Here is a 16,189-nt window from a genome sequence, read left to right as displayed (position 1 = left end):
ATTTTGTTAACAAAATATACAATTCCGTTGAATTATTTAAATCACAAACAATCTAAACTTTTAATTGCATTATAAATCTATATACTCTTATTTATATATGTTTATTGTTTTGGAATCTGAACGCAAAAATAGTTAAACGCAAAAATATACAACATACAACTAGAGTTTAACGCACAATGGTGTATTACCTCTTTACTGTCAATCTTAAAATAGATTTTATAAATATTTATACCATGTTTTATTAAGAATGTTACAACTTATCAGAATAAATGTTTTTGTATTAATCGGACAATATACCTGTACGTTGGAATATGATGACTACCAGATAAACAAAGGGAGTATTTATGACAAGATTCTAGAATAAACAATGCCTCAAAACAATTTTTCAAATAATCAAGCTAATTGCTTCAAAGCAACAAAAATTAAATTTGTCCTAGGTATTCCAAATTACAAAGGATTCTAAATTGATTATCGATTTGAAAAAAAATGATGTTTAATGTAATATTATAAGTTGAAGTTATTTAGGTTACTATGCTTTATATTTTTTTTATATTTTCACCCTTCGAAGTCCTTATAGTGGCGAGATAATAAATATACAACAGCTCTAAAACTAAGGATTGAATGATCAGAGATTGTATTGAACTTGGCTGCAAGGTGCAGGATAACACGTGATGGTAAAAACAAAACTCTACACTGTTACAAAATCATCGATATGGTGCAGGGTGCAGTTGGTAGGGTATTTGGTAAGGTGCAGTTGGTAAGGTATTTGGCAAGGTATTCTCCAGTATAAAGGTGAAGGGTAAACTGGAATAGAAAGGAAGGAAAACGTTAAACTAATACAGGGGATTGAAAACTGATTGTCTATAAACGGTAAACAAAACTAAATAAATAAAACGAAACAAAACAATGGATTTTTTTTTTTTTTTTTTTTTTTGCAAAACGCTAAATAAAATACAATAACAAAATAGTCTAGTACCTGAACTGTTTAAATGTATTAACTAACACACTAATGAATTCACCTACCTTGTGTCGATTGTACACATCTTCTCACTTCACTCCACTGCAAATATAGCCACAAAATCAAACCTGCCGCTTCAACGCCAGTTCATGTAAAAAATGTCCATTCTCAGGATGTGTAGTGTAAAAGTAAAACCACGTGATTGCTGCCTCTAAGACCCAAAAAATATCCACGCTAAAGCCAGCCTTTCATACCTTTTATGGAACATCGCGTGTTTAGAGCTTCCCACATATCTGTCTGAAATATAAGCTAAAGAGTAATTTATGGAGATTTATTTATAGGAATTTAACAATAATATCGGCGAACATCATAGGTCAATATTAATGAAATACAACTAAAAGCCCCCAAAAGCCTGTTCATATATCAAAACGGAATTTAACACGTACCTTTAAAATTAGCGCGATAAGAATTTAACATATAGCCCTTTTTTCTTTTCTTTTTTTCTTTACAAATATCTTTGTATCTGTGTGGGTATCTAATTAAAGATATTTTGATTTGGCTAATGAGTTGAAATCAAATATAAATATAACGTTTCTGTATAATAAATATACTGGTATTATTGGTTTTGATTGGTGTGGGGGGGGGGGGGCAGGTTAACGCCCTGGTAAAAGCAACTACATGTACTATGTACAATGCAGCTATACCAAATCAACGATGACTTATTCCGTCAAAATATCTCCCATTCGTCCACGTTCGGTTGGCATGATAAAAACACGGATACTTAATAGAACGCGTTGGTTTTGTATCCTTGCATAATGTGGCAAGCTTCAATTTCATCTTTCCTTATAGAGCAGACTTGGGCAAGTTAACTTTCAGGAATTTTCATTGGTTTGTTGTAAGATTTGAACCAATCATATAGAGCGCTATACTGACCGAGTACAGTAATCCTGTAGGTTATCTGGATGGTACTATAAAACGAGATATACGTTTGAAGGTTGTTCAGAGCAGCCTTTCTGACGGTAAGTGCTACTATATACTGTATGAGTAAGTTTTTTTTATTATCTTTATATCATTACAAGTTTCTATAAAACTTTATATAATAATACTACTTATTGTTTATTGTTTGTTATTCTATATATGTTATCATTATACTATAATTGCCATATTTGGAATAATTGCAATGTTTTAAAAGACGATGATTTTAGAGCATTATCCTGTAAGATAATAATATATGGATTATTTTGATTAATTAATCTGTGCCAACCATAAAGACTAAACTATTTTGAATGCCTCATAATTATAATACCTTGTGCTATGAGTTATGCACTAAGGTAGCAAATCGGAGTGTTTGGTTCTCATCGCTGGAGTACCTGTTATTAGTTAGGATTAGATGTTGAAATAGAATTTATAAGACAGTGAGTTCGACGTAATCTAACATTGAAAAGGTTTTATATTTACATGAAATCTTTGTGTTTTGTATTTTATATAATTGTTTAATTTACTAAGGTATGATTTAGTACGTAATATTATAAAATACTTATAGTGTATGCAATATACAGAATATATTCATTCCAGCTAACGTGTTAATGATTGTGGAGGATTAATAACAAATACATCTCTGTGGTTTGAACATGCAGAAAGAATTTCTAATCATTAAATTATTTGGCTCTTGTTTCCACCATATGGTGTTAGATGGAAAGTTAATCAAAGGAAACCATATACAGGTGCTAGACATAGACGAAATGCAAATAAATACCTGTAGGCCTATAGTACCATATGTTCTTTAAACATGGTGCTCAAAATAACATCCATTTTCACATGCGATCAGTGGCAAGCCTTCGATTGTCTTGATTTCAGTTCATATGATGGGATCTAAACCTTAGATTGACCTTGCCGCCATCTTTAATTTTACGAAACTTATTCTATATGTAGACTATATATCGCGTTGGTTGACTTTGACGTTGACCTCTATCACCTATAACAAACAAAAACTCATTTGAATTTGAATAAGTGCAAAAATAATTTTATTCTTTTAATTTCTTTTTTAGCTTTTGGCTGTTTCGCCAAGCATTTTGCCATCGACAAAACATACTGCTTTCTCGGGTTTAGTTTTCTTTTTTGATTAAAAGGATTCGTATAGACCCTCAAGATGTCGTACGATCCCGCTGATCCCGACTTCGAATACCTTGCCGTCGACCGTAAGAAGTTGATGCGAGAACAGACTCAGACCTTTGACGGTAAGAAGGCCTGTTGGGTTCCCGATGAAAAGCATTCTTTCCTTCCCGGTGAGATCCAGAGCAGTACCGGCGACATGGTAACAGTCAAGATAACAACTAACAATGAGGTATTAAAAGACTTTATATACTGATGTCCAAAAGAAAGTATACACACTAAAAGTATGACTAAGTTTTGATTAGATTAAAAACATTTGATAAAGCATTACTGAGTTTGTCTCTTCCGTCCAAACTCAACATTTCTAAGCAAAATAAAAATGTGAAACAAATTGACATTCTACCCAAATACCGTATACCATGGAAAAACGACTTTGGTTGATGCAGCACAAAATGCACAGTGTATACTTTCTTTTGGACATTAGTATATTTCGTTCGCTAACTATCAGATTGTAATAGTTTGCTATGATGGTCAGTCATTCAATATGCCGACAGGTATATATACAAGTGTTGGCATTTCATCAATGCCAAAGGCGAAACGATTTATTCACCGTTTACTAGATAATGGGAATAAACTTGTTCCCAGTATACATAAACACACAGTTTAAATTAATATTAATGCATTCCACTAAAAAACTTTTAGTGTTGTGTTAATTACTACAATATACATGAATATGTTTCTTGTTTATTTCAGACAAAAACTTTAAAGAAGGATGATCTCCAGCAGATGAATCCTCCCAAGTTTGAGAAGTACGAAGATATGGCTAACTTGACATATCTTAATGAAGCCGCTGTACTTTATAACTTGAAAGCTCGTTATACATCTGGTTTGATCTATGTAAGTTTTTACAAAAAAACTCGTTTGATACATTTCAGACGTTTTATTAAAACACTTTGAAAAATGGCCTTGCATCGATACATATATTTGTCAAACTATAATCATTTTATTATTTAAATGGCATTGAACCGCTTCGTCACTATAACTTAATTCTTAATATTTCTTTTACGTTTTATAGACTTACTCTGGTCTCTTCTGCGTCGCCATCAATCCCTACCGACGTCTACCAATCTACGTCCAGAGTATCATCGGTAAATACCGAGGCAAGCGAAAGATGGAAATGCCTCCCCATTTGTTCTCTATTGCTGATAACGCCTACCAGAACATGTTACAAGGTACAATTTACTATATACATATATAAATATAAGCTAGCTTTCAAACGACGGTGCCTTTCAGCCCGGGGATTGTAGCGTTCACACGCATTATAAGCCAAATCAGCTTAACTGCTCTGACATGTTAGGGGTCTGTTTTTACTCATTTAACTCCGGACAAACACTCTGGTCCGCCTTATAAAGGAATGAATAAGTTGTTTCGAGTCGCGTCTAGTTGCCGGTATTTGCCGCTAGTTACGTTGCTCTTTGGTGTGACCACAGAACTGTATACTATTTTGTAAATCATTGTACTTTTTTTTAAATTCATTTCCAGACAGAGAAAACCAGTCTGTACTTATTACGTGAGTAGTTTTGTTTTACGTATCTATCGCAATTTTCATGTGTTCAGTTAACTCCAACGAAAATACTTATTCATATTAAAGTCCACAGATTCTAATGCATATCTTACAAAACCAACAGAAATATACAAAAAATTGTAAAAATCATGGTTAAATCATCCTTATTTGCTGATACAATATCACGTCCTTGTATTTCACTTGTGGTTTTTTAAAGAATATCATTTTTTCATTCCAGTGGTGAATCTGGTGCCGGTAAGACTGAAAATACCAAGAAAGTAATTATGTACTTCGCCCAAGTTGCGGCCATGACCCATAAAGATAGTGGTGGTGAGGTGGAAGAAGAAAAGAAGGACAGTAAGAAGGTATATATTTTGTTCTTTACAAAGTCAATGTTGTACATTTGGGGCATTTCTAATATCAGTTAAAAAATATATCTTTCGTATACATAATCAAACATTTAAATATGCATTATCATCAAAATAGTATGAGGTTATACCGGTAGAAAATTTCAAAATGTAATTTTTTTTTTTTTTTCTCCTCTCCGCCCCACATATCTATCATTCCTAAATACAGGGTTCGCTTGAAGATCAGATCGTCCAAGCCAATCCAGTACTCGAGGCTTACGGTAACGCCAAGACAACACGTAACAACAACTCTTCTAGATTCGTAAGTATTATCAATTTTACGTTATACACCATTCTTCCACAAGATTATATTTGTGTTATGTTTTCTTCAAAATACAAATCTAGTGTAGTTTAAATTTACCATGTAGATCTATAGCAATGCATAATGTCCTACAATTATTTTTTATGTGTCTTTCCAAAAAGAGTAGAACAAAGGATGCCTGAATGTTGTGACCTTTATAGATTCCCAAAGATTTTGAGTGTGTTCCCTAAAATCGTGACAATTTAATGAATAGTCCTCTAGAACACAAGCACATACCCAGTCCAAATGTAGAAAGAACGATGACGGTTGGTTTTTTTTGTATTTACGTGTTCACTCCTTCACTTCCAGACACTCGAGTATGGATTTCCCACCCTTATGTGTGTTACCCTACCTATTACCTACATTATCATATTTTCTTTATCGACCTACAATTACCAGAATTTAGATGTACATCTAAACTCACCAATTCCACCCTGCACCTGAGTAAGTATGTGTGCATGTGATTTTGCAAACCAGGGGGATTTATAATTTTATCATAAAGTTACTTAAGCATGAGCCATAGGTGGGGGGTTTTCTTTCTTTTGTTTTGCACCGTATTAAATAGTTATCTGAATTGAGAGCATTATGATATATTTTGTGTAAAATAGTATGTACATACTACGGACGAAAGTCTGGATTTTAACTTCCTTCCTTTGTTATAGCAGTGTGTTATATGTTTCCGCGAATCGAATGGTTCGGTAGTCTTAACAATAATTTATTCAAATTTTAGGGTAAATTTATCCGTATCCATTTTGGTACCCAAGGTAAAATCTCTGGAGCTGATATTGAACAATGTAAGTTTTTCCTTATTTTTTCGTTAAAAGTCTACCGTAGCTAGAATTGAACTCAAGTTGTGTAACTAACACCAAGTCATTAAACTGGGCAAGTCCCCTCATTATGTAAACAAATAACATGTTTAATAATTATAATTGTTGTTATTTTATGTATATTTTGACAGATTTGTTGGAGAAATCTCGAGTCACTTTCCAGCAATCTGCTGAAAGAAACTACCATATTTTCTACCAGCTTCTTTCCAACGCTATCCCAGCAAATAACGGTAAATATAACTTAACCGCCACAAGTGTTTTCTTCCAAATTTCTCTATCCTTTAAATCTAAACTTAGATACGTGGAATTTAATATATATATAACATCAATAAAATACGTCAACTTCAACTTTATTGATTATTTGATCTTTCTTGGTTTTAGAGAAATTATTAGTGAGCCCTGACCCAGCGTTATACTCATTTATCAACCAGGGATGTCTGACTGTTGATAATATTGATGATGTTCAGGAAATGAAAGATACTGATGTAAGTTTTAACTTTTTCAAAATATCATAATAATATCACTCTTATGAAACTATCTGAAACAAATATACAAATCCCGTTATGTACTATTCTTCAGGCTGCTTTCGATGTGTTGGGTTTCTCAGCCGAAGAGAAGCTGAGTTACTACAAATGTACTGGAGCTATCATGCATTTTGGTGAGATGAAATTCAAACAGAGGGGTGAACAAGCTGAGGCTGATGGCAATGCTGGTAAATTTAATATTTTTTTCTTGTGTTTCTGCTCGTCAGGTTAAATTATATTGTAATTCTAAATAACAACGGAATTTAGAATTACTATTTATCAGATCACGGAGCCGATTCTTGCAGAATGAAAATGGGAATTTAATTCATTAATTGTCAGAAACAGACGAGGAGAATTATAAAACTAAAGCGCATTGTCGTTTCCTAAAGATAGCAGGAAGTTAAACCCTGAAGAACAACATTATTTATTGGATGTAAGTCGATTTCTTGTTTTAATTTAAGTGTTAACGTCGTCGATGTCCTTATTACTTTTCAGAGGCCGAGAAGGTAGCTTTCTTATTGGGTATCAACTCTGGTGATCTAATGAAAGGTTTACTTAAACCTAAGATCAAGGTCGGTGCAGAATATGTCACCCAGGGTAGAACCAAAGATCAAGTCGTCAACTCTGTTGGTGCCTTGGCTAAATCTCTCTACGATCGTATGTTCAAGGCTATGGTCATCCGTGTCAACAAGACCCTGGATACTAAAGCAAAAAGACAGTTCTTCATTGGTGTACTGGATATTGCTGGTTTTGAGATTTTTGATGTGAGTTTCAATTTTTGTTTTTTAAGATATTAAAATATCATATTTTGTTGACATACCGGAAGCAGGTGTGTGTTGGGGATATATTACATATATTTGTTTGTTTCTTTTAGTTCAATAGCTTTGAACAGATTTGTATCAACTACACCAATGAACGTTTACAACAGTTCTTCAACCATCACATGTTCATCTTAGAACAAGAAGAATATAAGAAAGAGGCCATCGAATGGACATTCATCGATTTCGGTATGGATCTACAGGCCTGCGTCGATTTAATTGAAAAGGTATGGCACTATATAATACAAAGTTTCATGAAATGTTTTGATTTTAATAACTTCTATGATAGGCATATATATGTATATATGTAAAAATGATTGTACATTGTTCTCTTTGTTGGACTTTTAAAAATGTTATTTTATGAATGTTTAATTTGGAACGTTTCAGCCCATGGGTATCTTGTCCATCTTAGAAGAAGAGTGCATGTTCCCAAAAGCCGATGATAAGTCTTTCAAGGATAAATTGTACAACAACCATTTGGGCAAATCACCTAACTTTGGCAAACCAGTTGGTAAGAAAGTGAAAGGTGAAGCTCACTTTGAACTTCATCATTATGCTGGCACTGTACCATACAGTATTACTGGTTGGTTAGAGAAGAACAAGGATCCCTTGAATGAGACCATCGTTGAGCTTTTGACCCACTCCAAGGAAGCTCTTGTACAAACTCTGTTTTTAGCACCAGGTAATCATTGATTTTAATCATTACTTGTTTCACAAATACCTATATAATTAAACTAGCGTGTCATAGTATGTTTGTAATTCAACAAGCTTTCATTTTCTCCGTAAATTAATTGCCTCTTATTCCTCGTTACAGAAGCAGCAGCTGGTGGTGGTCCAGCAAAGAAGAAGAAGAGTTCTGCTTTCCAGACTATTTCTGCTACCCATAGAGTAAGTTTTAACTTAGTGAATGTCAAGGTTAGGGTTAGACCGAGTTGGATGGTCTTATCGAGTGGACTTTTTATAAATGACTGCCAATTGATCAGTCCAGGCCTGGGTTTCGAGTTAACATGATGTTTAGTTAGTGTCGGTGTAGAACGGGATTTTTCTAAAGGCGCATATACAAATTATTCTTCTCTTACAGGAATCTTTGAACAAACTGATGAAGAATTTGTACAGTACACATCCTCACTTCGTTCGTTGTATTATCCCCAACGAGAACAAACAACCCGGTAAGTAGAAGGCAGAACAAAAACTCTTAGATGAGATGTTCTAGTATGAATAAGAGTGTCTTTAATTGTGCATCACACGTCATCAATTATAAATGAAGTGATTCTTTAGATTTGGTTCTTAGGTAAATGCTACCAGATGGAAATATAGCCACTAATAATATCCGCAGAAGCTATGTGACAGTCACAATCTGAGATTTGTCTCATATTTCTTGACAGCATATTGAATTGTAATTAATGAAAAATGTGTTCATCATGATTCAGGTGAGGTCGATGCCCATTTGGTACTTCATCAGCTCCAGTGTAATGGTGTACTGGAAGGTATCCGTATTTGCCGAAAGGGATTCCCAAACAGAATCATATACGGAGAGTTCAAACAGAGGTGAGTAGCTTTGATTTTCGAATAGTTGTCGACATCATTAATAATATGTCTAACGTCTATGCTGACTTTAATCTCGTTACCTTTTCAGATACTCCATCTTGGCTCCCAATGCTATTCCTGATGGCTTCGTTGATGGCAAGACCGTGGCTACCAAGATTCTCCAGGCTCTTGAAATGGACACCGCTGAATACAAATTGGGAATAACAAAAGTTTTCTTCAAAGCTGGTGTTCTGGGTTATCTTGAAGATCTTCGTGATGAACGTCTCAGTTCTATTATTTCTATGTTCCAAGCTCACATCCGAGGTTACTTGATGAGAAAAGCTTACAAAAAGTTATGCGATCAGAGGTGGGTGTAGTATTTGTGTCTTTGATATATTAGTCGTACATACGTGTAGCGTATAAATAGATAGTAGTCGGGCTTTCCTTATACAATATTTTTAAAATGTGTTTATTGAAAACGTGTTGTTTTTTTTATATTTTCATAGAATTGGACTCTCGGTTATCCAGAGGAATATCCGTAAATGGTTGTTGATGCGCAACTGGCTCTGGTGGAAACTTTACACCAAAGTCAAGCCTCTCTTGAACACCGCCCGAGCTGAGGATGAGATGAAAGTGAAAGAAGAATTGTTAGAAAAAACGAAAACTGAACTCGAGAAAACTGAAAAGGTCAAAAAAGAGCTCGAGGAACAGAACGTTACTCTACTGCAGCAGAAGAACGATATGTTTATCCAACTTCAAACTGAACAAGATAACGTCGCTGATTGTGAGGAAAAGATCGAGAAATTAATCAAACAAAAGGTAGACTTTGAGTCTCAAATAAAAGAGATGGAAGAAAGGCTACTGGATGAAGAAGATGCAGCAGGTGAATTAGAGGGGCAGAAAAAGAAACTAGAGAAAGAGTGTAGTGATTTGAAGAAAGACGTTGAAGATCTTGAAACTAGTTTAGCTAAAGCTGAGCAGGAGAAACAGACCAAAGATAATCAGATTAAAACACTCCAAGATGAAATGGCTCAACAAGATGAACAAATAGCTAAGCTAAACAAAGATAAGAAAAATATGGATGAAACCAACAAAAAGTTAACTGCCGATCTTCAAGCCGAGGAAGACAAAGTCAATCATCTTAGCAAACTTAAAACTAAATTAGAACAAACTTTAGATGAGGTTTGTAATTTTGTATAAGTATAACGTTTAAGAAATTTAGTAAACCTTTAATCATAAAGCTTTAAAAGTAGAATTAATAATTAAGGATGTGGCGATTGATATAAGATTTCGTCAAGTTTAAATAATCCTCTACCTTCTTTTATAGCTAGAGAACAACTTAGAAAGGGAGAAGAAGGTTCGTGGTGACGTAGAAAAGGCAAAGAGGAAGTTGGAACAAGATTTGAAAATGACACAGGAAACAGTGGAAGACTTAGAAAGGGCGAAACGTGATCTCGAAGAAAATGTCCGTAGAAAGGATACAGAAATTAACGGACTTAACACTAGATTAGAAGATGAACAAAGTCTTGTGGCTCAGCTTCAAAGAAAAATTAAAGAACTTCAGGTAATTTGGGCATCATTTGATTTGGCGTAAATTAGATGTATTTCAATTATAATAAATTGCAATTTTACATTAATTGCAATATGAACAAAGTATCTGTAAATTTAAAAAATATATATATATATTTGTTTTATAGGCTAGAATTGAAGAACTTGAAGAGGAATTGGAAGCTGAACGACAGGCAAGATCAAAGGTAAGTTTTCCAGAATGTGTATAGTTTGTTCAGATTAAGTCACTGAAAGTGGTTTTCGGGAAAAATTGTGAATATGCGAATATTCAAAATCATAATTTTAAATCATAAGCGATCTCTGCTAATATTTTATCCTAAATCTTTCAAATAACAATAATATTTAATTGATTTTTAGGTTGAGAAACAGCGTAATGAATTATCACGTGAGATTGAAGATATCAGTGAACGTCTGGATGAAGCTGGTGGTGCCACTTCTGCTCAGATTGAAATCAACAAAAAACGTGAACAGGAATTATTGAAACTTAGACGAGATTTAGAAGAGAACCAATTACAACACGATCAACAAGTCGCTAATCTGAGAAAGAAACAACAAGAAGCTAACACCGAATTATCTGACCAAATCGATCAACTACAAAAGGTTAAAAGCAGGTTGGTAGTGAATCATAAATTAAAAATCATTGATTTTCTCATTGTCTTCAATAACATAGATTTTTGATTAATCCTAGGTGTTATAGTCAGTAATAGACGCCTTTATAATAATTTCAATATATGCCCATTAAAAAAATATTGAATAGCTCTGATGAACACGTCGATTTATTTTTACATTATATATCTTACATTATCTATACAACAGCCATAAATTTATCAATATTTAACGAAATTGTGCTTTCAATAACAGGCTAGAGAAAGAAAAACAGCAAGCCAAAGCAGAAGCTGAAGATATAGCTGCTCAAATCGTACATGCTAGTAAAAATAAGGTAAATGTAAATCTGTGTATTATTAAGTTTTATGATCCACATTAACATATTGTTGATAGTTTTAGCATAATATCTGTAAATGAGACTATTGAATTTAACTCTCATGTGTCTTATTCTTAGACATGTTTGTCTGGTGGATTTCGTGCACTATACAGAGCATCCCTGCCCTATCCAAACAACCAAATAACGTTTCCCTCATTTAACGTTGATGGATATAATATGTCTTTGTCAGTGGCAAGTCAACAATTAAACTGCAAGGAAAATTGGATCGACGAGACCATAAACATTAAAGATTAGCTGTGCAGTAATTCATTAGAAAATATTCTCTTTATTATTGTAGGGTATGTCTGAAAAGATGTCTAAACAGGTAGAAAGTCAAATGGCTGAATTAAACGCTAAAGTTGAAGACAGCAACAGAACTATTAGCGACTTACAGTCCAGCAAAAACAAATTACAGATTGAAAGTTCGGAACTTACCCGACAACTTGAAGATGCTGAACATCGTGTGGGAGAACTTTCTAAAGAGAAGAGCGCACTAAACTCCAAACTCGAGGAAGCACAACGTAGTCTAGAAGATGAATCAAGGCTCCGACAGAAACTTCAAAGTGACATGCGAAATCTCAGTTCAGATTTGGATGCCGTTCGTGAGCAGTTAGAAGAAGAACAAGAAGCTAGAAGTAGCGCGCAAAGGAACTTGTCTAAAGCTAATGCTGAAGCTCAACAATGGAGATCTAAATATGAAGGCGAGGGTATGGCACGTTCTGAAGAACTTGAGGAAGCTAAGTAAGTACTGCATTTTATCTTTTTAAACCATGTTATATATACACCACTGGACACGTTTATGAATGAATATTTATTTTTATAGAATTCGTGTTTTCAATTTATGAATAATAATAATAAATATACTATGTTCTTATTTCCACAGACGTAAATTACAAGCTAAGCTTGCCGATGCTGAACAAAATGCCGAAGCTGCTAATGTTAAGGTTAACAATCTGGAAAAAAATAAATCCAGACTTCAGGGTGAACTCGAGGATCTTATGATTGACGTTGAACGGGTGAGTATGCTCATTTTGATTTAAAAATCATTAAAACCAATATGTCAATGAGTGTTTATTTCAAATACTTTAACATTTAATAGTTCCTGTATATATGTTTTAATTTAGGAAAAGACAGTATGTCATTTTACATAACGAAAACATATTGCGAATCCTTTTTTTTATCTTCAGGCTAATGGTAATGCAAATATGTTGGAGAAAAAACAACGAAACTTTGACAAAGCCATGCAAGAATGGCAATCAAAGAATCGCGACCTCCAAGCTGAACTTGAAAACGCACAGAAGGAATCTCGAGGCTATTCTGCTGAGCTCTTCCGTGTTAAAGCTAAAGAAGAAGAGGCACTTGAACGAGTTGAATCTTTGAAACGAGAAAACAAAAATCTCGCTGGTATGTATATTTGTACCGAAAGCCTTTTATACAAATGTTTTAATCAAGAAGACTCTGCTATAGCACCATTTGATGTATTTATGTTCTAAATGTTAATAACCAAGGGCTAGGAAAACAGGTATGAATTAGGTACAAGAGGAAAATGGTCATTTAGTTTGGAATCACACCAGAAGAGTGTTACATCTTTATGTATCAAGTCTTACATTATCTTTTTGTTTAGATGAGATTCACGACCTGACTGATCAGCTCAGTGAGGGCGGTCGCAGTGTCCACGAAGTCGAAAAAATACGAAGACGGGTTGAAATGGAGAAGGAAGAACTCCAATCTGCTTTGGAAGAAGCCGAATCGACCCTTGAACAAGAGGAAGCTAAGGTAATGAGGGCCCAACTGGAAATGTCCAATGTTCGTCAAGAAATTGACAGACGTCTCCACGAGAAAGAAGATGAGTTCGAAAGCACACGGTAAAAATAATTTTCCTAACACTTTTTTCGTTCATTTTCTTACTTTTATTTATATTCTAGACAATAAAATGATTCATTTGAAGGTGTTGTAATAGCAAAAGGGGGAGGGGCTCGGCTTCTTTATTATTTTGTTTGATTTAATATATACCGATTGATGTTATACCAGTTGGTGTCGATGTACTCCTAAACTGTATTTCATTGCATTCACAATTCAGACGAAACCATCAACGCGCCATGGAATCCATGCAAGCTTCGCTTGAAGCTGAATCCAAGGGTAAATCTGAAGCTATGAGAATTAAGAAGAAATTGGAACAAGATATTAATGAATTAGAAATTGCTCTTGATGGTGCTAACCGTGGTCGTGCAGAGATGGAAAAGGCTGTGAAACGACACCAACAGCAGATAGGTGTAAGTTGAATGCTATTTATGATTATAAATTCCGAGATAATTTTAACATTACTTTAGTAATTCATAAAGATTAAGGATCCAGTGAACTAGAATAAGCTTTGGGTGTTAAATGTGCACAAAACGTAGCTTTATCAAAAGCATATTGGTACATCCTTTTTCTTTTCAATTTTATCAAGTTCACTTAAAATCACTTGTCGACTTCTGAATAATAATTCTATCCGCGAACATCGAAGGGTATCTGTTTTTAAACACCAAAACTTATTAGCCCTTGATTTTGTTATATTTTAAATAATTAAACTGTTTATTGGCCTCCTGCCTTAAAGGAATTTGTTCCCATAGGGATCCTAAAACGAATGCTAAATTCTCTTTTCAAAGGAAATCCAAGCTCAATGTGAGGATGAACAACGTCAACGAGAAGAAGCCAGAGAAGCTTACAGCATGGCTGAACGACGATGTGCTGTTGTTAGTGGTGAAGTTGAAGAACTCAGAACAGCTCTTGAACAGGTATAATAGATATTATTTCAATATATTTTATGCATTTAAGTATACCACTCTGCCAGCACACGAATAAAAAACAAAATGTGAATACTCTAACAGGAATGATTATCTTCATCATTATTATGTCCATCAAGGGGATTATATCAAGGCTTGCTATGGTATTGATATAATAATCGAGAACTGTTTATTGTTTTAGGCTGAACGTGCCCGTAAAGCAGCAGAAAACGAGCTTAACGATGCCAGCGATCGAGTTAATGAACTAGCCGCGCAAACCAGTTCAATTCAAGGTCAGAAGAGGAAGTTGGAGGGTGATATTTCTGCAATGCAAGCTGATCTCGATGAAATGAGTACAGAACTTCGCAACTCCGAAGACCGTGGTCGAAAGGCCATCGCAGATGCTGCCCGCTTAGCCGAAGAACTTAGAAGTGAACAAGACCACGGTCTCCAGATCGAGAAGGTTCGCAAATCATTGGAGAGCAACAACAAAGAACTGCAGGTTCGTCTCGATGAAGCTGAAGCTCAGGGTATTAAAGGAGGAAAGAGAATCATCAATAAACTTGAACAGAAGATTCGCGAACTACAGTCTGAAAACGAATCGAACCAAATGCGCTACTCCGAAAGTGAAAAGAATGTTCGTAAGGCTGACAGACGTCTTAAAGAGTTGAACTTCCAGGTCGAGGAAGATAAAAAGAGCCAGGAACGACTCCAGGACTTAATCGATAAACTACAGGGCAAGATTAAAACATACAAGAGACAAGTTGAGGAAGCTGTGAGTATTTAAATGCAATTTTCATATATACGAATGAAATTAAATGAAATTGGGTTTAACGTCCTACTGTACAATACTATACAATGCAAAATAGACGGGAACAAAGAATAAAATCGACCCACATTGGGCGACAAAATACAAATCCAAGACTCGAGCATCAGCCGATTGCTAGCTATGAGGGCTTTCCCAAATGACTGATACTTGGTATAAAAAGTTATTTATACTTAACTTTGGAGATTAGATATAAAATTGCTTTTAAAAAAATTATTTACCGTTCAATCTATATTTACAGGAGGAAATTGCTGCTATTAACCTGGCTAAATTCCGTAAAGTACAGACTGAATTAGAAGATGCCGAAGAGAGAGCCGATACCGCCGAGGGTACTGTAAACAAACTCCGCGCCAAAAACCGAAGCTCTGCTTCAATGGCTCGATCTGGCTCTGTTGCCAGGACAGGAAGGGCCGGTTCAGTACTGAATTAAAAAAGGTATGCAAGATATGTGAACTTTGAGAGAGGGAGAGGGAGAGAGAGAGAGGGGGGAGATGGGGTTTAACGTCAACTCGACACAAACAAGGTCTAACATATGGTTCAATTTTATTCCAATAATTCGCTTGCACGTATGTGTTCTTTAGCAGTGGAAGGAAACAGGAGGACCGGGAGAAGACCCACGTTTAAGCGGGGAATCGAAACCACGCCGCTTGACCCTATGGCAGGCCTTGTGATTTCACGCGCACGCCTTAAACCACTAGACCAACCAACCCCACTATATATTTAAGAAATGTATCTGTAGAAATGTTTATTTTTATTATTTTTTTATATTTTTGCAGGTATGAAAGATGATATGATGCCAACGCGCGTCTCTTTTTTCCTTGGTTCCTTTACTTGGTGAATACTATAAAATTAAATTAAAATTTTGCAGCTATCTAGATCAAGTCTTCCGATATTAATTTATCGAAAGTTTTGAATCTTAAAGAAGATTGATGTAGTATTTAGTAATCATGTTAATAGATATATGGAACTCCATCTCTATGTGAATTCTATAATATACTATCGACCACTG

The 16,189-nt window shown here is 34.8% G+C and overlaps 1 protein-coding gene and 1 long non-coding RNA gene across 2 annotated transcripts; one reads left to right on the top strand and one right to left on the bottom strand.

The window, feature by feature from the left end:
- Positions 1–360: 360 nt before the first annotated feature.
- On the bottom strand, positions 361–2,854 carry LOC126811022 (uncharacterized). The gene is made up of 3 exons (XR_007675354.2): positions 2,715–2,854; positions 1,024–1,255; positions 361–804 (listed from the first exon to the last, which is right to left on the bottom strand). It is a non-coding gene; the product is annotated as an uncharacterized LOC126811022 (long non-coding RNA).
- LOC126811011 (myosin heavy chain, striated muscle) lies at positions 1,962–16,189 on the top strand. Its single transcript, XM_050536474.2, has 32 exons — positions 1,962–1,977; positions 3,007–3,302; positions 3,824–3,967; positions 4,146–4,302; positions 4,613–4,640; positions 4,873–4,999; positions 5,211–5,303; positions 6,073–6,136; positions 6,301–6,399; positions 6,551–6,654; positions 6,749–6,881; positions 7,189–7,457; positions 7,568–7,738; positions 7,899–8,193; positions 8,326–8,399; positions 8,593–8,680; positions 8,942–9,059; positions 9,148–9,405; positions 9,545–10,220; positions 10,366–10,602; positions 10,736–10,792; positions 10,965–11,218; positions 11,469–11,547; positions 11,888–12,330; positions 12,473–12,605; positions 12,777–12,993; positions 13,214–13,454; positions 13,670–13,862; positions 14,238–14,366; positions 14,557–15,129; positions 15,422–15,615; positions 15,957–16,189. The coding sequence occupies exons 2-31, from the start codon at positions 3,108–3,110 to the stop codon at positions 15,608–15,610; spliced, it is 5,838 nt and encodes a 1,945-aa protein (XP_050392431.1). The 5' UTR covers positions 1,962–1,977; positions 3,007–3,107; the 3' UTR covers positions 15,611–15,615; positions 15,957–16,189.

Source organism: Patella vulgata, chromosome 2, assembly GCF_932274485.2.
Source record: "Patella vulgata chromosome 2, xgPatVulg1.2, whole genome shotgun sequence".
NCBI classification, from domain to species: domain Eukaryota; kingdom Metazoa; phylum Mollusca; class Gastropoda; family Patellidae; genus Patella; species Patella vulgata.
Note: the sequence above shows the minus strand (reverse complement) of the source record. Positions and strands in the feature narration are given on the sequence as shown.

Bases quoted from the DNA above. Each gene is read 5' to 3' on its own strand.
- LOC126811011 (XM_050536474.2), top strand. From the start codon at position 3,108: ATGTCGTACGATCCCGCTGATCCCGACTTCGAATACCTTGCCGTCGAC. The intron at 4,303-4,612 runs GTACAATTTACT...ATTCATTTCCAG, and splicing joins CTACCAGAACATGTTACAAG to ACAGAGAAAACCAGTCTGTA. The intron at 10,603-10,735 runs GTAATTTGGGCA...TTTGTTTTATAG, and splicing joins GAAAAATTAAAGAACTTCAG to GCTAGAATTGAAGAACTTGA.